General features: G+C 60.7%; 1 protein-coding gene across 2 annotated transcripts; it reads right to left on the bottom strand.

The window, feature by feature from the left end:
* Positions 1 to 136: 136 nt before the first annotated feature.
* LIMD2 (LIM domain containing 2) lies at positions 137 to 11362 on the bottom strand. 2 transcript variants are annotated; one of them, XM_082070903.1, is made up of 5 exons: positions 11175 to 11362; positions 3476 to 3612; positions 1921 to 1965; positions 1575 to 1714; positions 137 to 870 (listed from the first exon to the last, which is right to left on the bottom strand). In XM_082070903.1, the coding sequence occupies exons 2-5, from the start codon at positions 3515 to 3517 to the stop codon at positions 711 to 713; spliced, it is 387 nt and encodes a 128-aa protein (XP_081927029.1). In that variant the 5' UTR covers positions 3518 to 3612; positions 11175 to 11362; the 3' UTR covers positions 137 to 710. The 2 variants fall into 2 exon arrangements, with proteins under 2 accessions (XP_081927029.1, XP_081927030.1); XM_082070904.1 differs by lacking the exon at positions 11175 to 11362 and adding an exon at positions 5459 to 5583.
* Positions 11363 to 12530: the final 1168 nt, after the last annotated feature.

Here is a 12530-nt window from a genome sequence, read left to right as displayed (position 1 = left end):
GCCTTGGTCACAGTGTAACGTACTCAGGATCACTCCTGCGTGGGCAGAGGCTCTTTCCATGGAGCTGGGTGGTAAGAGGCAGAGCTGACCCCCAGTCCCACCTCCCCGGAGCCCTGGGGACACAGGACGAGACAGGGAAGGCTCGGAAACCTTGTATTACAAAAATAAAAGAGCGCACGGCGCGCTGTCCCGCGTGAAGTGGCCGTGCCAGGCTCCAGCGCACAACGTACCGGTCAAAGGCAAATATAAAAAGACAGAAACTGTTAAACAGTCGCAGGGCAACATCCTTAAGGCTGAACAATCCCAGCTGAACTGAGCTGATGTAAACCAAGGACCCTCCTTCCCCAGAGCCCCAGCAAGGCAGGATTGGGCTGGCAGGCGCTGGGAGCTCTCCTGTGACTTGTTAGGCCAGGTTAAGCCCCAGATCATCTCCTTTTCCATGGTGGCAGCCCAAAAATGTATGAAAGGGGCTGAGGTTCCAGGTCTGGTCTCGTCGGAGCCTGCGGAGAGAGGCCTCCAGGTGGGGGGACTCTGCCCTGTCCCGATGGCCTGTAGCACCCCCCTAAGCATCCTCCAGACTGGCCTGGGCTCCCCCTCTTCCTTTGCCCCCCCCTTGGGTCCCCTTTGCTTTACGTCAGCTCAGTCAGCGCCCAGCTCAGCACCGCTCCGTGCCGTCCCCGCCGGGTCTGGGGAGGGTGGGCTGGCCCCGCTCACACCGTCTTGGTCCCGCTCTCCACCTCCTTGTGCACCCACAGCTCCTTGTGCTGCCTGCGCCCGAAGCCCTCGTCGTAGTTGCCTTTACTCTTGAAGAGCTGCTGGAAGTGGGGCTTGCAGTAGAATTCCCCGTGGAGCGCCGCGTAGCTGCCCAGGCTGGGGAGGGAGGGCAGGGTTAGGCGGGCATGGGAACCCAGCTGGGGGTTGGGGGGAGCATGTGGGGCTTGGGGACACCAGGAGATGCGGGATGGAGGAGGGGACACGCAGGAGAGGACCCCTAGAAAGGGCTGATTGCTCCCTGCAGCCAGCTCAGGATTAAGGTGAGCAGCATTAAGGTCTGTGAAGGGGTGTCCCGCAGGGCAGCTCGGCCTTGGCTCTGCCTCAGCTCTGCGTTACCGTGGGGAAAACCCTCTTAAAATCATAGAATGAAACAAAGAACAGTTTGGGTTGAAGGGACCTCCCCAGTCCCCCCCAGTGCCCCCCTGCCATGACAGGGACATCGTCACCAGCTCAGGGTGCTCAGAGCCCGTCCAGCCTGGCCTGGGATGTCTCAGGGATGGTTCATCCACCACCTCTCTGGGAACCTGGGCCAGGCTCTCACCACCCTCAGGGCAACAATTCCTGCCTCATGTCCAGCCTCAATCTTCCTCCTTTAGATTAGAACCATCACCCCTTGTTTCACCGTACCAGGCCCTCTTCTTCCACCCCAGGTGGGATTCAGCTCTGACCTGGACCCAGGCGGGCAGATACGCCCGTTGTTTCCTGTGGCGGGTGTGGGTGCGCTGTTTGGGAGGGTCTCTCCCCCAGGCCGGGCAGGGTTGTGGTGGCACCGTCCCTGTCACCAGCAGCGGCCGGCTCACCTGAGCTTGGTGTGGCAGTGCTTGCAGCAGAAGCAGGCGTTGTGGAAGACGAATTTATCCGCCACCAGCCGCTCCATGGGGTAGACGGTTTTCTGGCAGGCGGTGCACATCTCCTTCACTTGTGCCTTCAGGCTGAAGGACTGGGCGAGGGAGAGCAAAGGGAGAGGTGACATGGAGGGGTTTGGCTCCCACCCTCTGCCCTGACACCCCGATGGCCATTTGCTCGGCGTGGAGCAGCCCCGTGTCCCCTCGCCCTCCCTGCGCCACCCCACTGATGCTGCGCCGTGGACTTTCCATCCTTTCTCCCTTGTTATGAATCAGTAGGATGCGGTAAAATTACAAATACCTTGGAGCGCTGCACCGTGCTGCCTCCTGAGTTGTTCTTTGCCTCCTAAGGAGGGAAGAAGGAGAAAAACCAAAATGAGAGCCTGGCCGGAGAAACCCGGCGCTGAGTTGTGCTGAAGGAGGAGCGGCAGAGGATTTATAGAGGCGGCTGAGTCGCGGGGCCGCGGGGCACACGAGCAGCTTCTGGACCCGCCTGCTCAGAGACCGCGACCTCTGTCAGGTCCTCGTGTGCGGTTACTTCTTCCAAAGAGAGGAAGGAATCATTTACATCTGGCGTTGTGCAGCCCGACGGGGGCAGGTGCTGCTCAGACCCTGTGGCTGCGGGAGGAGCGATGGGGCAGAGAGCTCCAAACACGGAGCTGTCTGTACGTCTGTCCCCGAGGTCTCGGAGCAGAGTGCTCCCATCTGCAGCTGCAACAACTCATCTCCTCCCAAACTGTCTCCTCCTTGTCCCCCAGCCCTGCGCCCTCCCCAGGCTGGACCCCACTGGGTCCCAGTTTTAGCTGATGAAAATGCCCCCTTCTTCTTCCAAACAGTCGGGATCACAGGGTTAAACGCACTTTTAGCAAGCGTGGAGCAGCCAGGACTGCTTTACAGTTTGTCCCCAAGGGCTGGGGCAATGTCACCCTGGAACATCATCACCCGCTGCCTCCGCGCCCCCCGTGCTGCTGCTCCAGCTCCGCTTGCCCAGCCCGGCCCCATCGCTGCCCCCAGGCTGATCCTCCAGCCCCGTTCCTCCTCCTTCCCCGTCCTTTCTCCTTTGTGTTTTTGGAAGCAGTTTGTCTAAGGGCCGCACAGGAAACTCTCCCTTCGCTGAGCTGCCTCCTCAGACGTTTCCCAGCTGCGCTCGCTGACCGGGGTCAGGAACGGGATTTTTCCTCTCACTCCCACAAGGCTGGAACATGAAGCCAAAGTCAACAGAGGGACACGGGCGGCGAGGAGGCTCGGGCCGTGTAAAACCAGTTGCGTCCCTCGGCGCTGATAAAACAACCGCAGGTGATCCGCTGGGGCTGGGATTTAATTGAGCGTTTCCAGGCTCAGCTGACCGGAGCGAAGGAAAAGCTGCCTGGTCGGAGCGGGAACGCATCCGTTCCCAAGGCTGCAGGCAGAACCCGCCGCTCGTCACTTCTCGGCAGCCTCCTGGCTCCCATCAGACACGCTATCTATTCCATATCTGATATATCCTCCCTCGGGGAAGGGCCGTATCCTGTCCCAGCAGGAGATGTTCTTGAGCCTTTATATTTTTCCGTCTCCAGTCCTGAGGAGCTCGCATGCTCTCGATTGTGATTGCAGAAAGCCATGGAAACACAAACAAACAGACGGCGACCGGAGCCGGGAGAGGGTGAGCGGCCCGTTCGGAGCAGAACCTGGCGCTGGCGCTACCGTGTGCTCAGCAAACAGCACCTTCTGCTGGAACCTTCCTGCCCCGAGTTGTGGCGTTTGAGTAGCGGCGACTGCGCCTTTGATCACCCCAGCGCGTCAGGTCCGCAATGCAGCTGCCGTAACAACCCTCCATCCCCCCGAAACAAAACCCGCGTGGAGATTCTCATACGTACGTGGGTTGGGGGTGGGCTGGCGGCTCCCGTGGCCTGGAACATGCTTCCTGCCCTTCCTCCGTCTGTTTAATCCTGAGCTTGAAGTTCGTGGGCTGATGTTCCCTGGGGAGGTGTTGAAGACAGACCTCTTGCAACACCTGGAAAGGAAGTGTCAACAGGGCTGGTTTCATCACCCCGAACCCACAGCTCTGCAGGAGCTCAGAGCTGCTGCTGTGGGGTCCGTGTGGCCTCTTTGGCCTGGGGGTTTCTGGAGGATGATCCCAGCGATACGGGCGCACCGGGCTGGCCCGGGAGGCTGCTCGGGTTTGGGAAGCGGGTGGTGACCTGGCACAGTGGGGTGAGGTGCTGGGGGGGGCGAGCGCTGCTGGAAACCTGAGCAGAGGGGACGCGCTGGTTCTGCTCCAAACCCACCCGTGGAAGGCGATTGCCAGGCTATCATAGGATAGCTTGGGTTGGAAGGGACCTTCAAAGGTCATCTAGTCCAACCCCCTTGCAATAGCCAAGCCGTTAGCAGCAAGACCGCGTGTCCCAGCCAGAGCCGCTGTAACCGCTGAAGCACGGGCGTCGCTGGAGCAAGGGCTGCCGTTTTAGTCTCATTTTAGCCCAGAAAAGCCTTGCTGAACAGGGCGGATCGCAGCAGAGCAAGCCATGGGGGTTTTGTCTTCCCTGGGGAGCCGGCGTTGCCTTCAGGCTGAGACCAGTAAGCTCTGGCTTCTGATGCGCTGGGTGCTCAGGAGGGTGAGTTTAGCAGGTCACAGACCAGCTTGAACACAGCAGAGAAAAATGAAAAACACAGCAGCATTGCAAATCAACCCTTTTGGTAAAAAAACAGCTGAAAAAGCACTGACAGCTCCTCCGGGGTTTTTCCCCATTGCACCTTGCCTTCAAAACACCCATAAAAGGTCAGGCTTGGCGAGCCCCGGTTTGCATGTGCAGGATGGAGCTGTGGGGCTGAGCAGGCGGTGCCGAGGGAGCAGGAGGGTGGAGGGGGGCGGCAGGTCTGCAGTGATGGGGATCTGCTGGGGGCTGGCGAGTCAGCACCCCCTGGCTCCGGTCTGGGCGCTTTCCTCGTGTCCTCATCGTGTCACCCCAAAAACTTTCCGAGAAAGCCCCAGGGCAGGAGATGCACCAGGGTAAGGGGCTTGGGCCAGGGATGTCCCCGCAGTGCCCGGTCTCACGGTGACATTTGCAAACGTGCCCCGGGTTTTGGGGGTTCTTAAAAGTGCCAACGCCCGCAGCTGACACCAGGCTGCGTTGTGCCCAGCAAAGCACCCGAAATCTGCGGCTGCTTTCGCGTCCTGAGCAGAGGGTTGTGCGCTGGGGTTCCCCTCGCAGCCAGGGGGGCCTGGACGGCCCTCGGCACAAACATTTTGCAGCCTCGTCTGAGAATACGGCTCCGATTTTACCCAAATCATTTCCCGTCCCCGCTGCGGTTTGCTTGTTATTTCCTGCGCCGAGCGGGCGGCGGCAGCTGCCGAGCCGGAGAGGAGCAGCCCCGGCGCTGCGTGACCCGGGCGCACGGCTCCGCTTTGCCCCTGTGCCCGGGGACAGACCCTTCCCCGTCACGTCCCCGGGTCTGTACAGTGCCCGCGCCCGGGGGAACCTGCAAAACCCAGGAAAGCTGGTGCCCGACCCCATGCAGATGCACAACCCTCCCCCTGCCTTTCACCTGCTCCCCTGCCTGTGCCACAAACGTTTCTCCGCCCTGGTTTCCATTCCCTCGCAGCTCATCTTCCTCCCCTGCCCCAGCCACCTGCTTCCCCTGGTCTCTCCATCCTCTTCCTCTTGCCCTTCCACATGAGCACACGCTCCCTGGCTCCTTCCACCTCCTACTTGTTCTTTTGCTTCTCTGATCCCCAGACCCTGTTCCCTTTAGTCCCATCCCGCTTATCCCACCCCGTGGCTTGATGTTCTCCCTCCAGCCCCATCCTCCAGCTCTCCTTCCTCTCCGCATCCTCCTCCTCCAGCCCTGTGCGCACATACCCCGCTCCCAGCGTCGTTTGGGACGCGAGGTCTCCTCGGCGTAGCTGTGCAAGTACAAGTTGCAAAACGTCCTTCCTGCCGAAGGACGGGAGGCGAGAGGAGAAATCTCAAAGGGGAAGGGTGTGCTGGGGCGATAAGAGAAACAGAGCAAGTGAGAAACCGCGGAGGGTTTCCAGGAGGCTCCAGCTGCTGTCGCGACTCTGCCGAGGAGGCGTCAGCCTGCACGGGGTGGGGTGCGAGCCCAGGGCCTCCAGGAGGCGAGGAGCCCCGGTGGCAATACGATTTGCTTAAGGACACACGGCCACGTCGATGTTACGGAGCCTTTACAATTGCCAGGGCAAACCCGCATTGCGCGGGGGGTCTCGCTGGTCTGGGGAGCACAGAGGACCCATGTGGCACAGCAGGAAAGCCACGTCTCCGCGGTGGAGGCTGGCGCTGGAACTGCTAGACCTGGCTTTTCCAAACCTCTGTTCCCTAAGGAACATGGGTACGCAGCTCAGGGAGAGCAGGACTGAGGGTTGTCCTCTCCTGGTCGCTCAGGCAGCGATTTCAGGGCTCTGACTCAGGATGAGGTGAGAACCCCTTCGCCTCTACAGCCCCTGTTCATCATAATCCTCCTGGGACCATCTGATGGCTGGTGTGGAAAACAAACCCAACGCCTTCCCTCCAAGTGATCTGCGCTTGTTCCAGCTCCCCAGGGAGATGGAGCAGCCTCTGATGGCAGCACCGGTGGCCGCGGGACGGCAGGGAGGGAGGCGGATCCAGTGCGCTCCAGAGAGGCGGCACCAGAGCCGGCGGATGCCATTGCTGCCCGAGCCGCCAGCCGGGATCATCACCAGATCCGGGGGCTTTCTTGGCTGATCTCAGCGTGTTGGTGTTTGACCCAGGAGCTGGTCTGGCATCTGCGGGGGCCGTGTGAGAGCGGATGGAGAGGAGCCGCGGTTCTTTTAGCGCTGAGCAGGGGGCAGTTTGGGGTGAGGAGGGCAACGTTTGTCACAGAAGCTGTTGGGTCACAGAGCTGCTCCCCAGCAGCCTCTGCCGTCCCCTCTCACCTTCCTGGGGACAGACACAGGGACAGAAAATCATTGAGGGTGGCCCCTCAAGCAAGTTCCCCACTCCTGCCTCCCAGGCCTCGCGTTTCCCGCACCGGGTGGGCGCGGGAGCCTTTCCCGCCCCACGGCTGCTCCCGCGGGCCCAGCCCGGCGCCGGCCCCTCCGAAAGCCGCAGGGTTTCCGGCTCAGGAAAGCAGCCGAGTGCGGAGGGCGAGAGGCCCCTTTCTGCCATCTGGTTCCCATTAGCGGCCCTGTGAAGGGGATGTTTACCGCTGGGATCACTGCGCCCTTGCAGAGGCTTTCCCGAGGCAAAGAGCGGTGGGGGGATCCGCGCCCCTTCCTCCTCCATCCCGGGGGGGCATGGAGTGACCCCAGCATGGGGGATCCGGGCCCCTTCCTCCTCCATCCTGGGGGGACATGGAGTGACCCCAGCATGGGGGATCCGGGCCCCTTCCTCCTCCATCCCGGGGGGGCATGGAGTGACCCCAGCATGGGGGATCCGGGCCCCTTCCTCCTCCATCCCGGGGGGCCGTGGAGCGCCCATCCCCAGCAGCACGGTGAGGCCACGGGCAGGGGCTCAGCCCCCGGGGAGGCTGCCCGTCCTCTTCCCCAGGAAATGATGGGCTGATTGCCGTGGGGAGCAGTGTCCCCAGGGCCACGGGCAGGGCTGGTGCACCGGGGACAGGCGCGGACCCTCCGGCTCCGGCAGCAGGACAGGGTGGGGGGAGGTGGACGGGAGCTGGAGGAGCCTGGGAACCCCCCGGCCCCTGTTTCTGCAGCCAACCCACACCGTGACACAAAACGTGGTGCAGAGCCGGCGTCAAAGGGCCAGCGCCAGAATTGGGCACAGGGCGGGGGGCACAGCACCCCCAGCGCTGCTTCAGCTTCTCAGGTGTGGACAGAAACAGTGAGACGCGGTTGTGGCGGGTGGATGGAGTGAGCCCAGTGGTCCTGGCTCCAGCTTTCAGTCATGGTAGACATTGAATCAGCTTCGGATCTTGGCTCCTTGGGTGGCTTTGAGCCAACCACTTGCCCTCAGCAGCATCTGGGGCCGGGGCGGGTTCTCGCTGGCCTGACGCGGGGTGGAGGAGCGGCCAGGCCAGCTCTGCGACACCATGGCCCTGTTCATCACATTTCTGACCTTCCACTAATCCGCTTTCCGTCCACGTCCCGCGCCCGGGCTGCCTCTTGAAAAGCTGCCAGCGGGCAGGAAATGTGCGGCCGAAGCGCCGAGGGCCGCGGACAAGGAGCAGTTGTGGGGAGGAACAGGGCTGCCTTTGTCGGGCAACAATGAGGGACCCACACGGGCAAGGGGGGAGCCCCGGGGAAGCCCCTGCCCGCCCGTTCTGCTGTCCCACCTTCGGCCCTGATGGGGAGGTGGAAGGACCCTGAACAAGGGGACCCAGCTTGTCCCAACTCCTGCTTCTCTGTGACAGGGCAGAGAGGACAGGGAGATGCTACAGGGACTCATCCCTTTTCCAGAAACACGGAGCACGGGGGCGGTGGCCACGTTGAACGGCATCCATTAAAAACAGAGGTTCTGCTCCCTGGGGCTCCTGTCCCACCGGGAGCTCAGGTAGAGCGGAGAAACCCAGCAGGAAGCCGCTGGGAGTGAGAAGAGCCTCTTCAGCAGAGACGAACCCTTCCCAGTGACGGCAGGTGACGGAGCAAGCGGCGACGGCCACAAATTGCAGGTTGGGAGGTTCAGGTTGGACACGAGGCCAAACTGCTTCCCGGGAGGAAGGTTTGGGAGCTCTGCAGCACAGTTCTGAGTGAGTGTAACGCGAACCTGGTGCAGACAAGCACACAGGCGAATAGCAGTTCATGCTGCTCTTCTCTCCTTTTTTTCCGTAATCTCTTCCATAAAACACGCTCCACCTGGAACCCCCACCTTCCGCTCTCCTCCATAAACGTGCAGCCATTTACTGTTGTGCTGGCGTTACGTTCCTAGTTCTTCTCCCACCGTATTTGCCTCTCAGAGGGACTCCTGAAGAGTGACCACGTTCCCTATTAGTCCCTTGTTTTAGCGGAGAAGCCAGTTCCTTTTGGTCAGTTCTGAGAGGTGGGTTCTCTGCTCCCGCAGCCGGTGCTGCAGGCAGGTGGGCTGGGCTGGGGCACCACGCTGCAGGGGACCCCAGACCGTTGTGTTTGCTACAAATGCTTCTCTGGCCACCCCGAAGACACCTGGCCTGCTGCGCTCTTCCCCGTCACAAATCCTGGGTGCTCTTTCTTCCTCGGTGCCCCCGTTCGCCGGGGTCCCCCCAGCCCCAGCAGCTTCGTGGCGCAGTTCAGTCCCCACATCTCATCTCAGGGAAGGATCCAGGGGTCCTCCTTCCATTCGGCTGCCTCTTCCTTCTTCTCTTTCCCGTCTCCACCTAAAACAATCATTCCCCTGGGCCACGGTACCGAGTGCTTTCCTCACATCCAGATCCCCGAGACCCTGTTGTTCCGTAAGTCAGTTGTCACATCCGAGGAAGATACTGAACCGATTTGACGTAACGTGTGTTAAAACCACCCTGCGTTTTATTCTGCTTCCCAGCACCATGTCCTTGATGACTCTTCCCAAACCTATTCTAGGAACTCACCTTTTATTGTATTCCAATTAATGGACCTGTAATTGCTTTTAATTTCCCCTTTCCCCAAACATGAAGCGTAACAGCAAGTCCTGGAGCGGCACATCGGGGTTCCCCAGGCTCCTTGTGTCTGAAATGCTGGAGCCGGCCATATGGAGAAGGTGAAGGGTGCACCAGATAAGCGAGATCTATGTCTGAAGTGCGCTTAATATCGATTGCAATAATCCCTTCACCCAGACTGAATGTTTTCAGCCCAGAGCTCTTTGCGAGCTGCTGGGTGAGCTCTGCAACACCCCCAGACGGCAGATAAAGAACGACTTAACCGGGAAGCGAACGGCAAAACACCTCTGGGGGGCACGGCCGCTGCCCGAGGGTGGACAACGGCCCTGCAGGAGCCGGGGATGGGCAATGGAGGCCATGGAGGGGATGGGCGATAGAGGAAAAGCTCCGTGGCCATGGAGGAGCGAAGGGGCGGCTGCGGGCTCAGAGCACCGACGCGCAGAGGAAACCAGAAGAGGAACTCCCTTCCCTCAACAGGAGCCTTGCGGGATCTTCGTTGACTAAAAAAGGTCAGAAACCTATTTTTGAGCTGTGTGAAAGAGAAGGTGCACCCAGGCGCTTTGCAAAGCCCAAGAGGCTGGTTCTTCATAACTGGGGATTTGCTTCTTGCGGGGCTCCCATTTAACCAGGACGTTAACACTGGAGCTGGCTTGGACTAGGCTTGATCATTTGGCCTGCAATTATTTTGTAAACGACATTAATAATTCTGCAGATGTGCTGCTCCTGGCCTTAAATACACGACGGCTCAGCTGGGGCACCAGATGTGTTCCCTGCGGGAGCCCCCACACGGTGTCTTTGGTGGACAAAGCCCAGTTCCCAAGGCATGACCCAGCCTGATGAACTAGCACGTGCTTTCAAAACTGATGCCCACCCCGTGAACACAAATCAGTGGAAAACAGGTCCAAAAGATGACCTACAAGGTAGTTTAGCTCATCTCAAGCGATCCAAGGGGATTAGACAGATCAGACTGGCTCAAAACATGGTAGATACAGCACTGAATGGGCACTTGGGAGACCTGGATTAATTCCCAACTCTGCTGCTAATTTTGGGGTGACGGTGGGCAAATAATTTCATTTCTTTCCGTTCCCTTTTCGCCCCCCAATGGAAACAGAGCTGCTCTCATTGTGGAGCCCCGGGCGATCCCTGGCTGGGCGAGGGTTATGTCAGAGCTCAGGGTATTTGTGTCCGTATTAAATCTCACAGTCGTGCAACAGCCTCCCCAGGGAAGCGATGGAAGAGCTGTCGCTGGAGGGGTTCAGAGCCGGGCGGGAGGAGGCGGCGGGAGACACCGCGGGGAATTAGCGGCCAGTAACCGCGGGATCGGGGAGTCGGGATCTAGCAGGTTTCCTTCCATCTCTGCTCTTTCTAATCAGCTCAATCACACGGATCTGGCCAGCCCCCCCTCCGGCGCGTACTGCAGCACACAACAAAGGGGGAATTACAGCCCAGGCGGGGAGCGGGAGCCCCAAAACGCTGCAGCGGATCCGGGGAACACAGGCCTGCGCTCGCTCTTGTTCCCACGACATGCTGGGGACGAGCCCTGAGCCCCCCCGGCTCAACGGGCAGGGGGTGCTCGCTCCCCCCTCCAGCAGCGTCGCTCCCGCAGCTCAGACGCGGCTCCTTGCCCCCACCCGACCCCGGCGAGGCCGAGAACAGACCCCCCGTCTTTCCCCCCACCCTAAATGTGCGACCGCCTCGGCCGAGCCTCCTCCCAAAGCAACAAAGTTCCCGGTGCATCTGGGTGGGACGGGGGGGGATTTAGGGGGTCTGAGCCCCCATCGGCTGGGGGGCTCCTGGGCAGCGGGGCTGCTTCCCGGGGCTCTCCCCGTCTTCGCATCCCTCCCTCCTCTCCATCCCTCCCTCCCTGGGCGCTTCCCTCTCCCTCCCCACCGCTCGCTCCTGCTTTTTCTGCCCATCGCTCCCCAGTGGGGGACAAACCCCATCGCCCCCACATCGCAGAGACCATCATTGTCTCCCGCCGAGCCGCTCCGCCGCCCCACAGCCCCGTTGTTCTCCCCGGCCAAGACTCACCATATGCTCCTCAGCGGAGGGTTTGTCGGCAGCAGGGCGGGTCTGTCCGGCGGTGGGTCTGTCCGGCGGTGTGTCCGTCCAGCCGTCCCCGCCGCTGGGGCGTCGTCGCTCCCGTGTCCCCGCGCGGAGGCCGGGGCTGTGGGAGTGGGGAGCGGTTTCCTGCGCGCTCCCACGGCCGCTCGCGAGCCCTTTTATCGCCGCGCTGCCGCGGTGATTGGCTCTCGGCATCACCGGCTGCCAGCCGCTCGCTCCTTTGTGTGGAGCCAACCTCTAACCCCAAACCTTCCCCAGCCCTCTCTTCCCGGATCCCCTCTCCCCACACACCCCCAGACCCCCCAGCACCCCCGACCTGGCCGCCAACCCCAAGAACTTGCCTCTGTTTTCCTCCCTGCTGGCAACGTGCTTGTAATTAACCTCCCGGTGTAATTAGCTTTTGCTCAGCCTCTCCCCCCGGCTCCTTGCCATGTTCTGTGGGTGCCGACGAGACTCTGGCCACGGCCCCGGGTCTCTCAGCGTGGCACTAACCCACGCGTGTGAGGTTTCCCGTGTGTGGGAGCGGTGCTGGGGAGGGTGCTGTGCAGGGTGCTGGGGAGGGTGCTGTGCAGGGTGCTGTGCAGGGTGCTGGGGAGGGTGCTGTGGAGGGTGCTCGGTAGATCTGCCAGGGCAGGTTCTCATGGGGAGAGCAAAATTAAGGCAGTTCCCCCGCGTCACCCCAGGGTTTGGGACCAAGTGTCTGAAGTTTGGAGGGCTGGGGTTTCCCAGAAATGCAGCAAAACATTAGGAATAAATAGGTTCAATGTTAATAGTTCAAACCCGAAGGGAACTCGGAGGTGGCTTGAGAGCAGCTGGGGCAGCCGGGGTGGCAGAGGAACCCTGTGGCTCTGAGATCTTTACCTCAAACCCATCCAATGGGGCATAAACGGAGGCAAAATATGCGACGGAGAGGTGGGAGAAGCTTTAATAATGATGACACAGGAATAAATATGATTGTCTGGGCTCCTCCAGGCAGCGTGGTGCTGCTGGAAAGAGCCGAGCGCCGGCTGGAGATGGGCCTGATCCTGAGCCCAGCGCACGGGCAGCTCATCTGGGTGTGCAGTTTGTCTGTACAAAAAATGCGATTAAGGAATTTATGGCAGTGTTTACCGGGCAAGGAGACAGCGGTGGTGTGATTTATCGCCTCTGTCACTCTGCATTGCCCAAACAGCATCTGTGATGAAAAGGCTCGCTGCCACCGAGAGTAAATAAAAGAGGAATTTGACTCGATAGTAAAATGAGCTGTTGCCAAGCAGATCCGGGCCCAGTGATGGGGACGCTCGCGTGTGTCACACACGGGGCTGCAAAAGCCAGTGTCCCTGT

The sequence above is a fragment of the Streptopelia decaocto genome (assembly GCF_964273445.1).
Source record: "Streptopelia decaocto genome assembly, chromosome: 22".
Taxonomy (NCBI): domain Eukaryota; kingdom Metazoa; phylum Chordata; class Aves; order Columbiformes; family Columbidae; genus Streptopelia; species Streptopelia decaocto.
The sequence above is the reverse complement of the archived record's forward strand: the minus strand, read 5'-3'. Positions and strand labels throughout refer to the sequence as shown.

What these genes read in the sequence shown, in the direction of transcription:
- LIMD2 (XM_082070903.1), bottom strand. Translation starts at nt 3,517, where the DNA reads ATGTTCCAGGCCACGGGAGCCGCCAGCCCACCCCCAACCCAC. An exon ending in CCAGCCCACCCCCAACCCAC is followed by an intron (nt 1,966 to 3,475) that starts GTACGTATGAGA and finishes TTCCCTCCTTAG; the next exon opens with GAGGCAAAGAACAACTCAGG. An exon ending in GCACGGTGCAGCGCTCCAAG is followed by an intron (nt 1,715 to 1,920) that starts GTATTTGTAATT and finishes TCCCTCGCCCAG; the next exon opens with TCCTTCAGCCTGAAGGCACA.